General features: G+C 45.5%; 1 protein-coding gene across 2 annotated transcripts; it reads left to right on the forward strand.

Annotated features, from left to right (window-relative positions):
* Window positions 1-1616: 1616 nt before the first annotated feature.
* On the forward strand, window positions 1617-19620 carry TRNAU1AP (tRNA selenocysteine 1 associated protein 1). 2 transcript variants are annotated; one of them, XM_082494048.1, is made up of 10 exons: window positions 1633-1692; window positions 4880-4956; window positions 5073-5170; window positions 5978-6077; window positions 8852-8904; window positions 10272-10403; window positions 13544-13663; window positions 15154-15316; window positions 15881-15914; window positions 18211-19620. In XM_082494048.1, the coding sequence occupies exons 3-10, from the start codon at window positions 5085-5087 to the stop codon at window positions 18345-18347; spliced, it is 825 nt and encodes a 274-aa protein (XP_082350174.1). In that variant the 5' UTR covers window positions 1633-1692; window positions 4880-4956; window positions 5073-5084; the 3' UTR covers window positions 18348-19620. The 2 variants fall into 2 exon arrangements, with proteins under 2 accessions (XP_082350173.1, XP_082350174.1); XM_082494047.1 differs by lacking the exon at window positions 4880-4956 and having other exon boundaries at window positions 1617-1692.
* Window positions 19621-20789: the final 1169 nt, after the last annotated feature.

A 20789-nucleotide genomic window follows, 5' to 3' on the forward strand; every position in this document is an offset into this window, starting at 1 on the left:
GAATTACACTGTACCCAATCCAACCCCACGTGCTGGGTTGATAACCCTGAAGACCAGATCTCCTGCCTGCCAACTGGTCTAATCTCAGAGCCGGGGGCAGCCCCGGTTTGGCTGGGATTTGGAGCACAGATTCTGGAGAAGAGAAGGCTCCGGGGGGACCTCAGAGCCCCTTCCAGTGCCTAAAGGGGTTCCAGGAGAGCTGGGGAGGGACTTGTGATCAGGAAGGGGAGCCATGGGATGAGGGGGAGTGGTTTTAAACTGGAAAGAGGGGAGATTTAGATTAGATATTAGGAAGAAATTCTTCCCTGAGAGGGTGGTGAGCCCCTGGCGCAGGTTGCCCCGAGAAGCTGTGGCTGCCCTATCCCTGGAGGTGTTCAAGGCCGGGTTGGATGGGGCTTGGAGCAACCTGGGCTGGGGGGAGGTGTCCCTGCCCAGGGCAGGGGGGTGGAACAAGATGATCTTCAAGGTCCCTTCCAACCCAAACCATTCTGTGATTCTATGCCCTGTTGGGTAGAAGGGAGCAGGGATTATGGCCTCCCACAAACCTCCTCAGCCCAATAAACTTCACTGAGCTTTTGGCCCTCTGCTGACATGGTCAAGAAGTGTCCAACTTCGTAAACCGTGTGCCAGCGCCGACAGCAGCTGCAAACTCACAGCAGAGAGCTGAAAAGCTTCCACACAGCTTATTCCAGCGCCCCCGACCCCTGCAAGAAAACCTCGAAGAGATGACCAAAGGGCTTTTAAAACACCACAATGGCAGGAATGCTACCCACTTACTACACCAAATTATTTGGGATACGCAATGAGTTTCCATGATATTTACGCAGGGCACAGCACAGTCCTGCGTACTACTATATGAAGTAATTAATTCTTTTCTTCATTTAAAAGCCTCATGATTATTTTTTTTTTTTTAAGGCAATCCCATGATGCGTGGGGGCCGGGGTTGTCAGCTCGGAGTGCTAAATCGAATTCAACCCCCGTCTCAGAAAAACACAAGGATCTTTTAATTGGGAAATTTGCGGTCTGTTGTATTTCTCTTCTCACACGTCCAACTTTGGAGTATGCAACAGACCCCACTTTCTTGCCCCATTAAAGGGGCTGGAAACACCCTGTGCCTTCTCAGAAAGAGCCGAAATCCTCGGATGTGTCTCCAGAACAGCGGCACTGAGGGAGGCCCCAGCGCTGCCCCTCTCCAGCCCAGGTGGGCACCCTGCCCGGCTGCTTTTCCACCCATTTTAAGACACAGACCTTCTCCCGGGGCGGCCATCTCTTCCCTGCCTCACCACCCCCGCTCCCCGCCGCTCCTGTCCCCCGGGGAACCCTCCGGTCCCCCCATCCCTCTTCCCTCTCCTCACACCCGCCTCCATCTTGCGCGCCCCCCTCCCGCCCGCGCGGCTGTCGCTCCTCCTGCCGACAGGGGGCGCTGCCGCGGGCCGGGGGCGGCCGTGGCGGCGGGGGCGCCGCTCTCTCCGCCCGCCGGGCGCCGCGGAGGAGGCGGCGGGGCAGCGCGGCGGCGGAGCGGGCCGCGGGCTCGGCGTGAGGAGACGCCGGCGGCGGTGGCGGCGGCGGTGGCGGCAGCGGCGGCGGGGCCGAGCCGAGCCGAGCCGAGCCGGGAGGCGAAAGCCGCGGCCCCGCTGAGCCCGCCGCGGGGCCTGCGGGAGCAGCATGGCAGCCAGCCTGTGGATGGGGGACGTGAGTGTCCGGCCGGGACCCGCGCGGGGCTTTGTGAGGCGGGCAGCGAGCGGGGCGGCCTGGCCGGCGGGAGGGCAGTGGGGCGGGCGGCCCCGGGGCGACGGCGGGCTGGGGTGCACTGACTGACCGACTGACACCCTCACACCGACCGACTGACACCCTCACACCGACCGGCTTGACACCCTCACACCGACCGACTGACACCCTCACACCGACCGACTGACACCCTCACACCGACCGGCTTGACACCCTCACACCGACCGACTGACACCCTCACACCGACCGACTGACACCCTCACACCGACCGGCTTGACACCCTCACACCGACCGACTGACACCCTCACACCGACCGGCTTGACACCCTCACACCGACCGGCTTGACACCCTCACACCGACCGGCTTGACACCCTCACACCGACCGACTGACACCCTCACACTGACTGACTGACTGACACCCTCACACTGACTGACTGACTGACACCCTCACACTGACTGACACCCTCACACCGACTGACTGACTGACACCCTCACACCGGCTGACACTCTCGCACCGACACCCTCACGCGCTGACACAGCCTCACAGACCCTCACACACGCTGACACCCGGGTAAACTCCCGAGCTGACTGACACTCTCACGCACACTCGCTCCTGTGCACGCTGGCAGGCTCACGCAGGTTGACACACACACTGACACACAAACACACGCTCAGGAATGCTAACCCCGGCCCAGCAGGCACGTTCGTGGGCAGTTACACGCTCACAGACACAGTTAGACGCACACACTCCCCCCCAGGGCCACCTGCCAGGGTCACAGGCACGCTGGTGGCACTTACACCAGTGTTCCGTGCTGCCTGCGCTCACGCTGGTGGGCAGGTACGCTCATGGGCACTGACCTGTGCTCACACTTTCATCCTCATGCTCTATTAGGATACTTACACACTCGTTCACATACTCGCAAGCCCGTACACTTGCGTGCTTCTAGGGTTTGTACGCTGCTTTATATGCTCGTGTGCTTGTGGGTACTTACATGCTTGTGGTCATACGCTCTTAAGGCGCTTACACACTCACATGCTTGCACTCCTGCTTGTGCTGCTAGGCTCACACGCTTGTGCTCACATTTACAGGCACTTATGCTTACCTGCACTCGCATGCTTGTATGCTCCTATCCAAGAGTATCCCTCACTACCTGCCCAAATGTGCGCACCTGCGGGTGCACTCACACACTTATAAGGATTTGCACTCTCCTACATGCACACACACTCTTAAGCACTTACACACCACAGTATTTCCCTCACTCCTGCCTGCATGTGCACCTGGCAGCACACTCACACTCATGGATGCTTCTTCACCTTAGGGTCTCTCTCTGCCTGCTCACATGCACACCGCGGGCACACTCACACAGTGATACACACCCCACAGTGTCCCTTGTCTGCCTTTCACACACACTGCGTACACCCTCATACATGTGTCCCTCACCGCCTGCCGCTGTACACACACGCTTTTGTACACGCTCACATAGGCGTACGCACACCCAGCGTGTTGTAGTGCTTTGCCACCCCCACACACACCTGTACATATGTGCTCACGTATTGTAGTGTCTGCACTGTCTCCTGCTGTTTGCAGTCACATATACAATCCCACCACTGTATCGTAGTGCCCTTGCTGCCTGCCACATGCTTTTATACACCTGCATGTACATATAGACATGCATATGCAGTTATGCCAGTGTATCACAATTTCTATATGTTGCCTGTTTCTTGCACGCACATCTTTCTCCGGTGCCTTTTTGACAGACTCACACCAGCACATTGCGCAGTCCTGCTTGCACACACTCCTGCACCCTGTAGTCTTCCTCAGTCTCTCACCTGTGTGTGTACACACAGCCCAGCACATCCCTAAGGATCCCACTGGATGCTTCTCATATACACACACACCAAGTTTGCTGTTGCATTACACACATACACTGACACATCAGGAAGCCTTCCACTGCCTGCCACTCATGCAAGCGGACCCCATGGGGTCTGCTGTCTTTTTCTTTTACCCACACAAAGGGTTATCTACCACCTCTCCACCATAAGGTCATCTTCTTTTTCAGTCACCTCTCTCACAAGCAGGCTGCAGCTCTTTGAAACACACAGTGCATATCCAAGAGACGGTCACCTGTTGCCTTTATGAGTCTGACTTTCCTGTGCACACACACCACAGGATCACGCTCTGCACGGCGTATCTGTACAGAGTAGTGCTGCCTCCTGCTTCTGGCACATGTAACGGAGTCCTTTCAGCTTTACACCCACATCTTCGCAGGGCATCTACCACCTTTTGCACGTGCGAGTGCAATATGGTTACCCACTATCAGATGCTGTGCGAGTCTGCACCTTCTGTCGCGCACACAGGTGATGGAGCCACCTGGTACCTGACAGACACACGAACACACTCGAGGGCTGTCAGTTACCACGAGGCCATCTGTCATACTCACGCAGGTATATATACTTATATGGAGCTATATATGTTTCCCCCACACCCCAGCCCTGTGTTACCTGTCACATGCACTGCTCCCTATTGAAGTGTATTGAACAAAACCTGAATTTCCGTTAGTTCTCTCCTCCACTTTCTATTACACAGAGAGACATCCTTTTCCCTCAGTCCCTTCATCATATATTTGGTCCAAATTATGGTGCCATTTCATACTTTTCACTCACTTATGCCATCCAGACACCTGCTGTCCAGCGTGTTCACTCACCCAGTACCGCTGCCCTGCACTTCACACACACTCCGACATGCACACTGCCACCCTCTCACCTGTGACATAAACATGGTCAGTGCACCCACGGGAAATGCAAAGCAAAGACCTGCTGCGGGACGCGATTCGAGGTCTCCCCTCCAAGTGCTGCCCTGTGTATCTCCATGGTTATGCGAGGTAGACACGGCTCTGCAGACCCCGACCCCGGCTCCGTGGGGGCTGTGTTACCTGACGCAGGCCACCCGTTCATCATAGCACCCCGGGCTGCGCCGCGCCTGTGTTCTGATCGCGCTGGCATACAGAGAAGGAGCCTGCCATCTCCTTATCCCCTGCTCCGTGTAGTGAACGCTCAGTTTGTTGCTGTATGTTTCTGAGTGGCTTTTGTCCTTCTGTGAAAGCTCCCTGTTCTCTGAAATTCATGCTGTCTCTTGGGTTCCACTTTGCAGACTGTTGAGCCTGGTTCATGCATGCCTGCTGGTTTTGAGTGGCATCGACCCTCTTAAATGAGTCTTCTTTTTGAAGTGTAAGGGTAAAATACTTCTCAATAATGTTTTAACTGCTTAGGGTGACATTGACACATAAATTCTCCTTTTTGTAGATGCCTTGATCTGACTTTTTTTTTTTTTTTTGCTTTTATAGCTGGAGCCATATATGGATGAAAACTTTGTTTCAAGAGCATTTGCCACCATGGGAGAGCTTGTACTGAGTGTAAAAATCATTCGAAACAGGTTGACAGGGTAACTGTTTATGCTTGTTCTCAGTTTCTTCTACCTGTGCATTTGGATTGAACCGTTTGCCCTCTGCCCATCCCTGTGGTCCTGTCCATATTCCAGTGATTTTCCCATTGAGCTTTTCGCCATTGCTGCCAACAATATGGGTATATTGGTGATAGCAATGGAGAGGACGATCGCTGGCTCTTCAACACACCCCCATCAACAAATCAAGGCTTGGCCCTCATCCTGCAGTGCTTCAGCACTCATTCAGAGTAGCATATGTATGCCATACAGCCCCTCTGTATGCCATACAGTCCCTCTGGGAATGACACCTCCGAGGTTGTGAAGGCTTCAGTGACTAGTTGGTGTCAGTCGTTGCAGTTGTGCAGTTACATGATGCTGGTGGAGGTGGGAAGTCTGACTTAAAAAGAGCAGTAGGAGAACCTTTTGAGTTCATTTGGAATAAAATGAGTGACTGTATGCAGAATAGTTTCATATTCTTGTAAATGTTGAAATTTCAGTTTTCAGTTGTTCATACTTGGGTGGGAAAATGTATAGTCAGTGAAAGTAGGAAGTGAACTAATTGTGAGCCAAACTATTTTCTATGTGCTTATGTTGACACGTCTTACTGGTAAGTAGGGGCTATCACTTTACTCGAGATCCAAGATTACTTTGATAGCTTCTTTTTGGTTTATACTTTGAAAAAGAAATTGTTCTAAGTATTGCAACTGTAGCAAATTTCCTACCAGTTATCTAAAAATATAATATTTCTTCTCAAATGTGTTTTAAATCTGAAATCTTTCTCTCTCCTCTCCTGTGTCGTATGTTCAGAATTCCAGCAGGCTATTGCTTTGTAGAATTTGCAGATCTAGCTACTGCAGAGAAATGTTTACACAAAATCAATGGAAAACCGCTTCCTGGTGCTACACCGGTAAGTAAATGAAATCAGCCAGTTGGGAAGCAAAACTGGGAAGGAATAGATAGTGTAGAATCTGTATTTTGAATGATTACAGACAAATTCATGGTTAGCAAACTGGGATTCTTCTTTCCTTTAGAGTTGAATTAATGAGCATAAAATTATTAATGTTCTCAGAAAACTGTTAATGCTCAGAAAATTGCTGGAAAAAATACTAATTTCTGTGTGAACGTCTGGATAAAATTTGGGTATAGAAATGTATTTCTGAGCCTTTCTGCTATTACCAGAGTTGGACTTATAAGACACCACAGAAGAACAAGGAAAAAATAGGTGGAGTGTACCTACCACAGTCCTCCTGTTTCTCTGTTTGCCGTTCCATATTAATTTATTACAGTGCGTATGTCGTGTTATATATACAGGATGAACTTGCAAGTCCGCACTGAGTTTTGAGTAACTTTGATTTGCAAGACTAATGTGACTTTTAACCTTGTATTATTCTTGACCCTCAGAAAACGAAAGTTATTCAAACCTATTTACAGTAGAGAAAGAGCTAGTCCATTGTATAATTGCAATACATAACAAATGTCTCATACATAAAAACTAGATAGTTAGAAAGAAGAGGAGGAATCGTAGTCATAGAGGCTAATTTTAGGATGTTGACTCGAACGTGTAGTAGATTAAAATGGGACGGCTGACACAGCTGTCCGTTGTACCCACACAAGTTGGCTGCAGTAGTTAGGATGACTGGTTCACAAAGCAGCTCTAATATCACCTCCCTTACAGTATGATATAGTAAGGTAAACTGATGCCTATTTCAGTGTAGTTAATACCCTGAGTAGGAAACTGGGAAGTTCAGGTGTTGCTCCTTGGGCTATTTGGGCAACCTTCCTGAGAGGTTGGCGTTCCCTCTTAACAGGGGTAGATGAGAGGCCTGGAGGTTATCTGTTTCACCTGTCCTGTTTAATGTGCCCTTATACTGCAAATCAGAGCCCCCGATTAAGGAAAGCTAATCTTCCCAGATGCCTTCTGTAGTCACTGGAGAGAGAAAGAGAGCAGCTCTTGCAAGGACTAATGTAATAATTGAAGTTTGGTTTTGGGAATACCTGCCTTTATCCACAGTTTAATTCAGAACGCGGTGTTGTATAGAGGGGTGATTTACATAACACATGGAGAGAATTACAGATGTCAGACAGAGATCCAGTGTAGGCAGCCTGAATCAGTGCACTCAGCAGGCAACTGTCCAGCTCTTCTCTTGCATTTAGATACTTTTTCTCTTGTTTGCAGAAAAATGAATGTGGCTGGCTCTTTTATTTATTTTTAAATACTGAATCAGCCAAAGAAATAGCAGAGGGCCATGGTGCTGTTGCTGTTTTACAGAATTAGTGTCTCCAGTTCCCATTTGAGTGGAAGAACTCTCAGGTCTCTCATTGATTTTAGACTCAAAATACTGCAATGAAGAGCAAACTCCAAAAAAAAAAAAAAAAAAAAAGATGAATGCTTCACAGTGGAATCTAAATTTTGTGTTAGCTTGTAAATGGTCCACAGAAGGAGTTGTGTACCACTATGCACCAGTGAATGCAAGCATGCAAGGAACAGGATTATAGCCTAGAGTTAAGTCTTTGCTCTATTTCCCAAGAATTATTCACGCTATCTTTGAGGGAAGCAAGTATGTCATACAAGGAGCAGGAGCATGCTAGGGCCTCCACTGTACTACCCAAACGTCCTGATCTCTAGGTTATGGACTCACAGTAGGTTTGCTTTCTTTGGCGAAATTCCCCTGGAGTTCTTGCTGTGCCATTGTGTAATGCAGAGGAGTATCTGCTTTGGGTGCCTGTTGGGAGATAGAAAAATGGTTTTGAAGCCCCTCAAGCTGATGAGGGAATCCAATTTAGGTCTTCCACTGCCTGGGTGAGTTTGGACACCAGTGTTCAAAAGTAAAGGAGTGCAATCCTTTGCTTCTTCCTCTGTCAGACATGTTTCAGAAGAAAATAGCAATTACCATTGCACTCTGGGGTGAGCCTGCTTGGGTCGTTGGGTGCTAAGCATCGTATAAGAATGGCCATGGGATTGGGACCCTTGGGATTTTGAGGCAGAAGACCAACTGCTCCTTAGATCTCGGTCTAGACTTAAATGTGAGTTGGGCACAAGTTGCTGAACCTTGGTAGGATGGGGGCAGTGAGTTCCAGGTGTGCCAGTGGGCACAAATCTAGGTTCCTGGGAAACTTGTTTAGAAAGCAAATCAGGTATGAAGTTTAGGGAGGTTTCCAGTGTCCAATTACAGGTAAGGCTTTCAGAAAAACCTCCATTTGGCATCTTACTAAATGAGTGCATCATCCAGAGGAAAGTGTTTAGCCATACTTCCAGACTCAGGGATTGATTCCATTTTCCGATGTGGTGGATTCCGGTCTGCCAGTATTCTTGTAAATCACAAATGTCCAACAGTTTGTGCTGTCATTAAGACCTTAAAATTAGAAGTAATTTAATATTTGTTGTTAGCACCTCTGTTTTCCTGTCTTCCTTAACAATACAAAATTTTGACAGTATGTAAGGTTCACCTCTCTCTCACTAGCTTTATAAACTGTTAAAATAAAGATAGGCCAAATCTCTTGGTGCAGGTTCTTTGATGATTTTCATTATTATAGCTGTACTGATGTCAAATAAAAATGTCCTTGATACCTTAACTGGGTGGCCTGACGGCAGTGAACACCTGTCAGCCTTTAGAAAGTTGTGTATAATAAGCTTATTGTATTTTTTCCTAATTGTTTGGATTGATTTTTGCCTTGTTTCAGGCAAAGCGATTTAAATTGAATTATGCAACGTACGGAAAACAGCCAGATAACAGGTAAACACTCAATATTCAAATATTAGTTTTGCCTGCTTAATGGGTCTGTATCAATTGCCTTGCAAAGAGGATTCAAAATATGTAAACCCACAAGTTCGTCATTGCTGGATGGAATGTACAGCTAGCAAATTTGGATAGGAGAGCGTTCCGGAGATGCATGCAACTAATATTTGTACCATTTGGTCTAGCAGTGACAGGTAACCAAATCCCGTAATTAAAAATGTAGATTACATTAAACTGCCTGAGCACATGCTGTAGATGTTTGTGATGCTGTAGCATGTTAGCGCTTTCTGTGTATCTGCAGATGCAGCCCATCGTAATCCTATATAATGCCGTGAATGTGTTTAGCATCTGAAGATAAATGCAGTGGTTTCACACCACCTGGCTTAACTGGCTGGAGTGCCACAACAGTCAGCAAAGAGAGCGAGAGGCGCTCTGAATTGCCCTCCGGAGGAGCCCATCTTTCCCCATCGACAGGGAAAGGTGCCTAAGGAGGCAAACAGGCTCGATTAGGCTCCTGAAGTTGGGTGGTGTGAGTACCTTTCATAATGCCTGCCCAGAAACGCTTACACAGTTGAAGTAATAATAACACAAGGAGGTGTTCAGGCAGGTGTGTACGAGGGTGAAAGCAACAGTCCTGCAATTTATTAGTGTAGTATTAGTCATATCTCGGCAATTATATTTGTATTTTAGATGATTATTTATGAACCTTTTAAAGAAAAAAAAAAACCCAACTTTTTAGATTAGAATCAAGGCGTGAGAGATGGGGCCAAGAATGAGACTGACATCTGATAACTAATTCTTATGGTTCCATTTGCTCTGGAAATAGAGATGGATGAAATAGCCTTTCTGAGCCCAGCAACTTGCCCATGAGTCTTTACCAGAGGGAAGATAATTTAGAACGCCTGGCAGTTTTATGCTTTGTCTTTTGTGTGGCAGAGCAGATTTGTCAGGAGTGTCTTTTAAAGTACTTCAGCTTTCTAGCAGCAAAGTATCTTAATTTGGGTATTATAATTTAAGATCAATGTATCAGAAATAGCAAATTTGTAAATGAAACTTTAATGTTTTCTTCCCATATTAGTAATCCAGACATATCCCGTGAGAACTAAAAAACGAAATTATTTTCAAATAAAAAGCAGTACTGAGTAGATTAGTTCCGCTGCTTGAATTAACTTGGAAAAGCAGCGTCAATAAAAATTTTAGTCACGTAAGCAACTTAACTGGTGACACTTGAAAGTATCCATTAAATGGTCTTTTAATATCACTTTTATCTGAAGTCAAATATTTAGGCTAAATGTTTGCTGTCACTCAGCGGGCCTCTTCTTTTGTATCATTGTACTTAAGAAGTTTTCTTTTTATTTCTTTAGTCCAGAATATTCACTTTTTGTGGGAGACCTGACTCCTGATGTGGATGATGGCATGTTATATGAATTTTTTGTTAAAGTTTATCCATCGTGTAGAGGTGGAAAAGTTGTTTTGGACCAGGCGGGAGTATCCAAGTAAGTGATCTTTTATTCATTCTTTTCTTTCACTTCACATGCAGCATCAGGCAAGATAAAATGCAGCAAGGGAAAAAAGAGTAGTTCTATCAGCATAGATTTTAGTAATCTTAAAATACAATGTTCTTGGACATTCGGTCTACATTGTGCTTGGGTTTTGATAGTCACCACAGCGTATTGTCGCTCCTTTGTCAGTGTGATGCCCTTCATGTGTTGGCAGTATGTTACTGCACTTCTGAAAATGCTGGAAAACGTCTAAATAATCTTGAAAGACTGTCTTCCTGGACTCACATAGAATTGTGTTTTTACAGTGTTTAGGCTACTGAGTGTATATTCCTGTGAAAGCTTTACAGGTTTTTGTTTCAAATAGGGTAGGGCAAACAAAGCTATGATTCATTGTCAGGTACTTAGTAGCTGCCTTGTTCATCTTTACTGGAAATGTCTTGCCAAAAACAGATGTCAAAAAGTCAAATTTCTTAATGTTATTAAGACATTTTCTAAATAGCAGAAAATGAACCTGTATTTTCCTAGAAGAGGGGCCAGTTGGTGAGCATCCTTGTTTTCAAAACAATGTGGCTTCAATGAAACACAATATTCTGATATAATACCTGTGAGAACGTTGTGATAAGACATAGAATACAGATGTAGATCTCCCCTCTTTCTCACATAAGACTTCTCAGTCTTAGACATGTTGGTTTGAAGGAACCTCTGGAGGTCTCTGGTCCAGCTTCCCACTCTGAGCAGGACTGCTGCCAATGCCAGATCAGGTCAGCCGTGAATTGTGTAGCCTGGAAAGCCTCCCAGGATGGAGATAATACAACCTGTCTGGGCAGCCCGTTCCAGAGCTGCACTATCTCCCTAGTAATGAAGTCCTTCTTCATGTGCAACCTGAACCTCTTGCAGAGCTGCTCAGTCACTCTCTGGCTGTTAAGTCACTCTTATGCTCCGACTGCCACCTCACCTGAGACTGACACCGCCAGGGTGGGCTCCGGGTGCCGCCTCCTCCTCAGAGATGTAAACCCAGCAGTTCTTGTTTTGCTGCATCTGCTTCAGTCTCTGCCTACAAAATAGGTGTTGGATGATGGAGGTTGGGCCATTAGTTGGGCTTTGGGAAGTGGGGAAGGAGCAGGGACTTAAAGGCCTGTTGCTGGGAAGAGCACAGCTGTCTCCCCTGGCAGTGCTGGGGTGTTGCTGCCAGGGGCTTTGTTGTGACTTGTGCAGTTATTCAAAGCTGAGGCAACTGTAAGTGTCAGTGTGGTGCGAGAGAGGAACCTGGGGCTTGTGGACGCACCTAGGGAAGCCCTGGCCCTTCCAGCCGGGGCTGGTAGATCAGGAAGGCCTCCTGCCAGCACCTCTTGTCCAGGCAAGAGAGGAGCTTGGAGCCTGACACCGTAGTGCTGTGCCTGCTTCTTTGCTTTCTGCTGAGGGTGCAGGCTGGGGGGCTTCTAACTGCGGGGACAGGACAGAATGTCTGTCAGGGAGGTCCCGGCCATGAAGAAATGATTTCTTGATGGGTTTTCTTCTGTACTAAAATTTGGGTTAGCCATTGGTGTGAAAAGACTAAGTGTCTGGAAAAGTTGGAAGAATAACTGTCTCCCTTGCCGCAACCACCATCTATTCCTATGCACTACATCCAACTCTTTATCTATCCGTCTCTATTTTGGAACTGCCAGTATTCCCAGTTTCACTTTCGCACTCCTGGTCCCATCCAAAAGGCTGCAGGAGTCTTTGTAGCAGCTTAGAAGCTTACACACCTTTGTGTGCAGACACCTGAAACTGACTTAAACTGATTTAAAACTTGACTTGCACTGGTTTAATTTGCCACAGTCTTTTCCCAGAGGGCAAATTAAACAGACTGTACCCATGTAGATTTTTGCTCTTGCTTAATTATTTAGTTTGTATATAGATAAGCCTGAGCTTTGATTTGGTCTTCTGTATGTGAGGAGTACATATACATACGTGCTTATGTGTATAAAAATACATATTTGGACTTGTGTTTATGGCTTGCTGTGCAAGATACTGCATTTTATGGGGCACCAACTGCTCTGTAATAGCTTCCAGTGTGGACCTACTACGAGTAATAGGTGATGCCGCTTTCAAAACAGCGTGTTACTTGGTGTTTAAGAGTTCCCACAGAATAGATAATATGCTGTAAATTTACTCCCTTGCTTACGGCTCGTTCTTTTCCCCAGGTAGACAAGCCCTTTCCCTCCCAAACTCCTTCCTTTACCTAGATGGATTCCTCTTTCCCTCCCACACCTAAGTCTTTGATCTTTCTGCTGCGTGAGGCAGCCCATCCCATCTTGGGATCCTGGCACTGCCCTCTTGGATGCTGTTGCATTGCTTCTGACTCACTACAGCATCAGAATGTCACGCAAAGGACCTTTGGGGTTGGAGGGGAATTACTATTTTCCATCTGGCTGACGGACGGTACTGCGAGCATCGCAGTGAAGGATTGCCGCAGAGTTGAGGGGCTGCTGGCTGTGCGCTATCCCTGTTCAAGTTGTGCTGTCAGAGCAAGTTTTAGCAACTTGACGTTAAGAGCTCATTTTCGGTTCCAATCTTGAGAATGCTAATGGGGCCGTGAGGTTCTTCGGAATGCCATAAAGCCTATTTGAATATTTTCCCATTGAAAAAAGGACTTGATTGGAAAGTGTATCTCAGTCAATCCTACAGAAAAGCAATGTTTTCCTTCGCAGTGGGGCAGTTTTCAATATAAACGGTGCCTATGTCTTGTCAATCCTGTGCTGACTTGCAACTGTTTAGATTATCTGTATCCTCCCAGTATAGATTTAAGGCTTTGCTACTGTCAGTTCATGCATTTCGACATGTCTCCTGTCAGTTCACTTCCAATTCCCCAGAATCCACTGGCACAAGAATTACTTTACTTTTGTGAAGCCCTTGAAAGTACTGATAAAGCCCAGATGTAGGGCTTCAAGCCTTTTGCAAATGAGGCAACTGGAGGACGGAATCATTTAATCTCTACTAAAAGCAGGGACAGCCCTAGCAAAAGTGTTCCCTTTGCTGTGTTTTTCAAAACCAATTTTTACTTCACTGTAAATATTAAAAAAAAAAAAAAAAAAAGAAGTGGCATGGCTTTTTTGGTTTTGTTTTATACGAGTTATTCTGTATCTCTGCAGAGGTTACGGGTTCGTGAAATTCACGGATGAACTGGAACAGAAAAGAGCACTGACGGAGTGTCAAGGAGCTGTGGGATTGGGCTCTAAACCTGTACGCTTGAGTGTGGCTATACCAAAAGCGTGAGTATGAGAGCAGCCAGACGTGCCTGTAAGAGCACTGTGATATGAAATCACGTGTATTTTTAAATGCCTTTTAGTGGTTTGGGTATGTTTCCTGGATGTTTCCATCACAAAGTGAAGGAATACCCACGAATACAGTAAAGTACCTAGAGTATCAGAATGCACAGGAATTCAAAGAAAATATAGCATTAGATCAAGACAAAGCATTTTACACTAGTTTTGTTTGTATACATTCTTAAATACACACACATACACACACTGTTTTTAAATGTGGTTATTTTTAAAGTATATGTTCCTTTGCATTAAATTGAAATAGTCTAAATCTGTTTATTGATTTCTGGATAGCAAAGCTCAATTACCTTGCTAATTCTATTATAATGTCTACTAAATATAAGTCTTTTGGGGCAGGGATTAACTTTTTTTTCTGTGTTTGTTCAGAACCTGATACAATGAGATCCTGGTCTGACTTGGGGCTCGTAGCACTAGGGTAATACGAATAATAGTAATTGCTCCCTATTTGAATAATATTTAGATTTTCAGTGACCTGAGAAGTCTTTGGGGGATAAGGGAGAAAAAAGCAGAAAAAGGGGATGTATCGTGGTGAGAAGATTGATGTTTTCCTCCTCCTACTTCTCACTAATTCCATCATTAGACATAGCTTTATGTGTGACATATTTTCATTTTCAAACAATATTTGTCATCTCATTATTTCAAATCTTGATAATCAGGTGGGATTCCCAGTTCCTTGGGAACGTGAATTTTAGTCAGCTCACAGGCTATTTATTTTTTTATTTATAGTCCTTTTTACTTCATGAGGTCTTCCAACTCTGTGCATTGAAGATTACCCAGTTCAGTGGGAATGGGGAGAACCAGTCATTGCTTAGGCATCTGTAAGATAGTGGCAGAAGGGAAAGGTTTCTATCCATTCTTACTAAAGAAAACCCCAGTTCTTTTGCGAAGCTCTAAGTCTTTAACTTTTCATGTAAAGCAAGACTCAGTACCTTGTCTCAGGAAGCTGCAGAGTAGTTAACTTCATCCAGGGCAGGGAGGTTGGAACGAGATGATCTTTACGGTCCCTTCCAACCTAAACCGTTCTATGATTCTATTTATCAGAAGGAAAAGGGAACCCAAGAATCTGCATCGTGGTTCAGGATCATTCTAAACTGAGGCTCATAGTCCTGAACTCTTCCCTTCCCGCAGCCAGGAAGTGATTCTAAATTAATTCATAAAGAATGAAAGCAATGTTTATTAATGAAGGTGAATATGAATACAGGGAGGGGTGTTAAATTTAAACCACTTCTTTCTTTCTGCAAGTGTATGCAAATGATAAATACTGCTACAGTAAATAGTGAATATATTTTAAAGACTGAAATTTGCATGTTAGCCTAAGCCTTGTTTATGTACCATATTGTATCTTAAGCTATTTCACTGCTTTTTTATCGTAATTGTTCTGCATTAATTGCAACTTATTCCTGCTTTATTTTTTTAAGTAATCGTGTGAAACCAATGGAGTACAATCAGATGTACAACTATAATTATAACCAATATTACCAACAATATCACAACTACTATGCCCAATGGGGCTACGACCAGAACACAGGCAGTTACAGCTACAGCTATCCCCAGTACGGATACACGCAGAGCACAATGCAGGTAGGACGGCGCGACCTCTCAGCACAGAAACACGAGGTGGCTTACAAAACGGCGATGGGCACATTTCATCGTCAAGCTCTGGCGTCTTACTATAGCTACTTGATGAGGAAGCAAAACTGTTTAGCAGACCCTGGTGTGTTCTGTTGCCTCGTGTGGGGGATATTTCTGGGACTGGAGGGGTAAAAAGGTCTGGGGGACACAAAGGGTCTCGTAATACAGTTATCATGATAGAAGGATTCTCTTGGTACAGGCAGTTGGACAGACAGTGCTAAGACTGCCTTCTGGGATCCTTCGTAAGCCTTGTTTTAGAGCGTAGAACAGATCAGGATGGCCACCCAGCTTCACCACAGGAATCTGAAGAACTGCTACCACTGTTAGGAGTTTAGTGTGGGATCTGCCCCGTGGAATCTGTTGGGAGTGGAACATGGGGCTTATGTGTGAAGAATTTCATTGTAATCAGTCAGATATAAAAGTCAGTGTATGACAGTAGTAATTAACAGGTGATGTTCATAAAACAAAAGATAAATATCTGCTGTCCTAAGTGGGTTTTTTTTTTCCTTGCAGTCATATGAAGAAGTTGGTGAGGATGCATTGGAAGGTACGTTTCTTGAATTCGATGTTGAAGTTGTCTGTTTGTTCTGCACTGATTAGACATAGTCTTTCTCAAATTGACCCGTAATTTCAATGCATAATATACCTCTGTCCTTGAATAAATCTGAGTTCTGAGAAAATTTGTGGGTCACTATCACCGAGCGCAATTGCAACCTTATTTTACCATTCCTGTTCCAGTCTGAACCTTGTTAGGATGGAAACTAATTGACTTCACTACCATTGAGATTTTAATCTTCTATAGTACTCAAACTTTTATCCTTTTTTTAAGTATTTTTTCTGGTGTGCTATAAAAACAATGTAGATATTCTGGTTTTCTGTAAAATCTTGGAATTTAGAGCCCAGGATACTTCACTGTGGTTTTAGTTTAAAAAAGAAATAATATCAGTTAGCACACTGACAAAATATTTGCTTTAGCAGTCGTTGCTTGAAATGGGCTACTAAAGCATGTTGGTGTTTCGGATATACATAAAAGCAGTTTTCATTTATTGATGCAAGAAAAACATTTCATACTAGCAGTTCCAAATTTCTGTCTTGAGTGGAATAGTGTATCTTCTTCTTTAAAAAAAAAAAAAAATCAGAAATCAGATGGTAACAGTAGAAAGCAGCTGGATCTTTTACAGGATCCATAGGTATCAGTAATGATGTCAATGAGGAAGCCCTTAGTGGCTTTAAAAGCATTACAGAGAGCTTTCCTTTCTGTGAAACTCACACACCAGTACTATAGTTAGAATGTCTCTGGCGTATCTTTTTCTCATTGATTAAATTAATGTGTTGAAATTAGTAGGAAACTGCAATAATGTATTGCCAATGAATCATTCCTTTTCCTTAATTCTGTTCTCCTGTGATGTAGCTAAAAGCGAACATGTTTACAAGCAATTTATTCCTGATGTGTTTTGTAGTTTTTCCATTCAGCCGGCTGGTTGCTTTGCACTCTGATAGTCGCGTACTAACCCATGTGATTGAGCTAGTCTGGTAACTCGAGCTTTAGATGGTGGGTGCTGTTAGGTGAGCTACAGGTGGTTTGGGGAATATGACGAGTTGATTTCTGTGAAATGTTAAGCGTGCATTGGTAGCAGTAGAATTGTACCGACTGGATTGCTATCCAGCTCCAAAATGCTTTACAAACATTTCTTCCAACTGTAAAACCGGGAACGTGTTCATAGATAATTCACTGGGTGTCGCTGGCACTTCTTTGGTTGCTAACTGTGAAATGTTGTATCAAAAGAAGTGTGGCCAGCAGGTCGAGAGAGGGGATTCTGCCCCTCTACTCTGCTCTGGGGAGACCCCAACTGGAGTATTGCGTCCAGCTCTGGGGCCAACAACATCAGAAGGACACAGACGTGTTGGAGCAGGTCCAGAGGAGACCATGAAGATGATCTGAGGGCCAGAGCCCCTCTACTGTGAGGACAGGCTGAGAGAGTTGGGGTGTTCAGCCTGGAGAAGAGAAGGCTCCGGGGAGACCTTAGAGCCCCTTCCAGTATCTAAAGGGGCTTCAGGAGAGCTGGGGAGGGACTCTTGATCAGGGAGGGAAGCCATGGGATGAGGGTAATGGTTTTAAACTGGAAGAGGAGAGATTGAGATGAGATATCAGGAAGAAATTCTTGACTGTGCGGGTGGTGAGCCCCTGACGCAGGTTGCCCAGAGCAGCTGTGGCTGCCCCATCCCTGGAGGTGTTCAAGGCCGGGTTGGACAGGGCTTGGAGCAACCTGGGCTGGTGGGAGGTGTCCCTGCCCATGGCAGGGGGTTGGAAATAGATGATCTTTAAGGTCCCTTCCAACTCTAACCATTCTGTGATTCTATGATTCTGTGTTCGAGGCTTTGGCAGACGAGCTCTGGTGACTCTTGTTGCAGCAGCGTAAGACGCTTCCATCCCCAGCCATCCACTCTGACCCTGTAGTGGAGGGAGCAGAACGGAACGTGTGCCTGCGCCTCCACTCCTCCACTTTGCAGTCCGGTGCCTTAGTGCCAACCCACCTTCTTTGGCAGTTTAAGTGGCTACACTGGGCTGCGAGGTGCAGGTATGCGTTCTCTCTGTTGACTCTGCTGTGGGGGCAATCACCACTGGAAAGAGGGACATACTTGGATGTAGTTATTTCTTATCCCATTGCAGAAAGATTTATTAGGGCTAATCCAGTCAGGGTCATGATTGGGCAAGCGCTGGGAATGTTTTATGACTCCCCCTGAATTTGTTTTAATAAAACTAACATGTTTACGGGGTGTGGGGTTTTTTCTTAACACGTTTGGCGTGCGACCTATTTGTCTTTCTGTCTTTCCTCCTTTAGATCCGACGCCTCAGTTGGATGTCCATGAAGCAAATAAACAGTTTATGGAACAGAGCGAAGAGCTCTACGATGCCTTGATGGACTGTCATTGGCAGCCTTTGGACACTGTCTCGTCAGAGATTCCAGCCGTGTTATAGCCTCGTTGCTGAGGCGCTGTGTCTGTATGACAAACCCGCCAGTGCGCTCCGGACTGTTACGCTGCACCTGGATCCTGCAGTAGCGAGGGGTGGCCCTTTCTCCACCCAGGTCTGTTACTCGAAGTACAGGAGGACTGTGGCCTTTCCTGTACAGAATGAGTATCGTAGGAGCATCATGGTAACTTTTATTCATGGTGAAAGTTAGAACTGCAACAGTTTTATTCCTTTTGTCTTGAAATGAACTCTTGATACTTCTTGGGAATTGTAATTTATAAACTTTCGACGAGATGGCACAGGGGAAAGACTACTCCAACGTACAATAAAAAAGTTGGTCTTTTAAGTAAAATTACCCTTTGCATTTTGGTTCCTGCCCATCTTTCTGTTTTGCTGCCCATTTAACTGTCCTCAGTCACTTGATCATGAATGTGTTATTTTAAAAGAATCATTGTCACATACCACTAAAATGTCTCAAAAGCTTTCTAGTGACTGGGTAAGGTTGCTGTGACTTGAGCACGGGAAAGAAGCTTATGTTCTGCTTAACCTAAGCTGTGATCTTGAGCTAGCAAGTTTATAGCTCGGTGTTTTTAAGCAATCTACCTGAAGAGCATTTTGGAGAGTAAAGACAGAAAGGAGAGTTATAAAACTGCTACAGACCGATGCCTTCTACCTGGTGGTCTCTTGCACGTTTGGCTTGCCTCTCCATCTGCGTGGGAGGAAATAATTCCCCATCAGTCAAGCAGTTTAAAACACTTTTACCAGCAACCTTGTCTAAATGTTATTTTGTGTATCATGCCTTTTTTTCATTGTGGACGCACCTTGATGGTCTCATTAAGATGTTAAGATTTCATCGCGTCTTCCACTGTCCTGTCAGAGCAAATACGGTGAAACCGAAGATCTTGCAGCAAAAAAAAACGGGTCAGAGCAATCTAATCGATATATTGTGCAACAAATTGTTGCTAGCTTGGAAAGCAGTTTTCTACTGGATGATGTATAAGCTGGATGGACAAGCAATATATTTAAGCTAATATTATGTTGCATTAGAGGTGACAGTGAAAATAATAGCACTTATGTACATGTTATAAGCCCTTTTCAGGCTTTTGTGCCTTAAACTCTTTGAGAAATAGGAACAGATAAACTACCTGTAATAAATGTCTATCCAAGAAATAGTTTGGGTAACTGAAATTGCTACTGCAAAGCATTTAGTTGCCTCCCTGCCCATGTTGATGCAGAGATTTGCCACAAAATTTAAATACTTTCATAAAGCCTACTTCTACTACACCTTTGTTTGTGTCCATAATTATGATATCTTTGTCAGTCTCTGGTCTTTTTATCAACAGCAATGGTAAATGCGCTGTGAATATGAGGGGAGTGGTGACATATACTGGATTTAGCATATCTCTGAACAGGTGGAACAAGAGGACTACTGAACCCCCTGCGTCCTCATCTGCTGTGAATTTTTTCCTCCTGCTGTGCATCCGACTGTGCTGTGGGCTGTTAAGAGTGTCCTAACCTGCAGTTACTCGGAATTTAAGGATGTGAATGTTTCCCGCGGGTGCCGGTAGTGTTCCAGAGGCAGCAGAGAGGTGGAAGAGAGCAGAGTGCTTTTTTTTCTTCCTTTGTAGCTTCTCAGTGGTGCTGAACGCTCAGACGACGCCCGTTTTCTAGAAAAGTGCCTGTTCAATAGAGCGGCAGTTCGGAGGTGATGTAAAGAAGGTTTTCTTTATGTTCTGCTGTTAAACGCTTTCTAGATCGTTCTGTTCCCATGCTGCAGCAGCGCTACCCTGTGTGCCCTTCGTTCTCTTTTGGACCTGCCTCGGCGCAAAGAAAGTTGGTAATGCTTAGCCTGAGCCGTCACGAGTGACGTCCCCCAGTTTTTAGGAGAGCTGTGGACATAGAGACCCTCGGGCCCTTACGTGGAGAACAATTTGGGAGCGCGGAGGCCAGCAAAGATTGCCCGCTGAAGCCTGTTTACTGCTGCTGCTGAGCTTAAAATAGCTCATGCGTTTCCTTCTAGGAGAGAGGTTGACGTGAGGCTTTGGGCCACGTTCCCTCGATGTGCGAGCCAATCTTTTGGGGTGGTTTGTGAGAATCTCGGCCAACGTTCTGTTGAGCTGTTAATCTCTCTGGGCTTTTTTTCTGTGTATCGCTTATTCCTCTTAATGTTCATTTTCAGCTCCCGGCCATTATTGCAGCATCTGAAGCACAGAGGAGACTTTTATGTGGAGCTACGGAACAGCCGGTCACCTGGATTTTGTAGGGTTTGTGTTTTGGAATCCAAGTTAAACAGAGTGTGGGATTTTGTTTGTCATGGATGGCTACAGGAAAAGCCCTGATTAATTACCGTTTAGTGTAACACAAGATGAAAGACAAGGACTCCGTGTAGTAAGGTAAATTCTGCTTTTATCTTTATGTGCTACAGGCAAGAAATCCAAGGCAGATGGT

Source organism: Vanellus vanellus, assembly GCF_965231255.1.
Source record: "Vanellus vanellus genome assembly, chromosome: 22".
Lineage (NCBI taxonomy): Eukaryota > Metazoa > Chordata > Aves > Charadriiformes > Charadriidae > Vanellus > Vanellus vanellus.

Bases quoted from the DNA above. Each gene is read 5' to 3' on its own strand.
- TRNAU1AP (XM_082494047.1), top strand. From the start codon at position 1,666: ATGGCAGCCAGCCTGTGGATGGGGGAC. The intron at 6,078-8,851 runs GTAAGTAAATGA...GCCTTGTTTCAG, and splicing joins CGCTTCCTGGTGCTACACCG to GCAAAGCGATTTAAATTGAA. The intron at 15,317-15,880 runs GTAGGACGGCGC...TTTTCCTTGCAG, and splicing joins ACACGCAGAGCACAATGCAG to TCATATGAAGAAGTTGGTGA.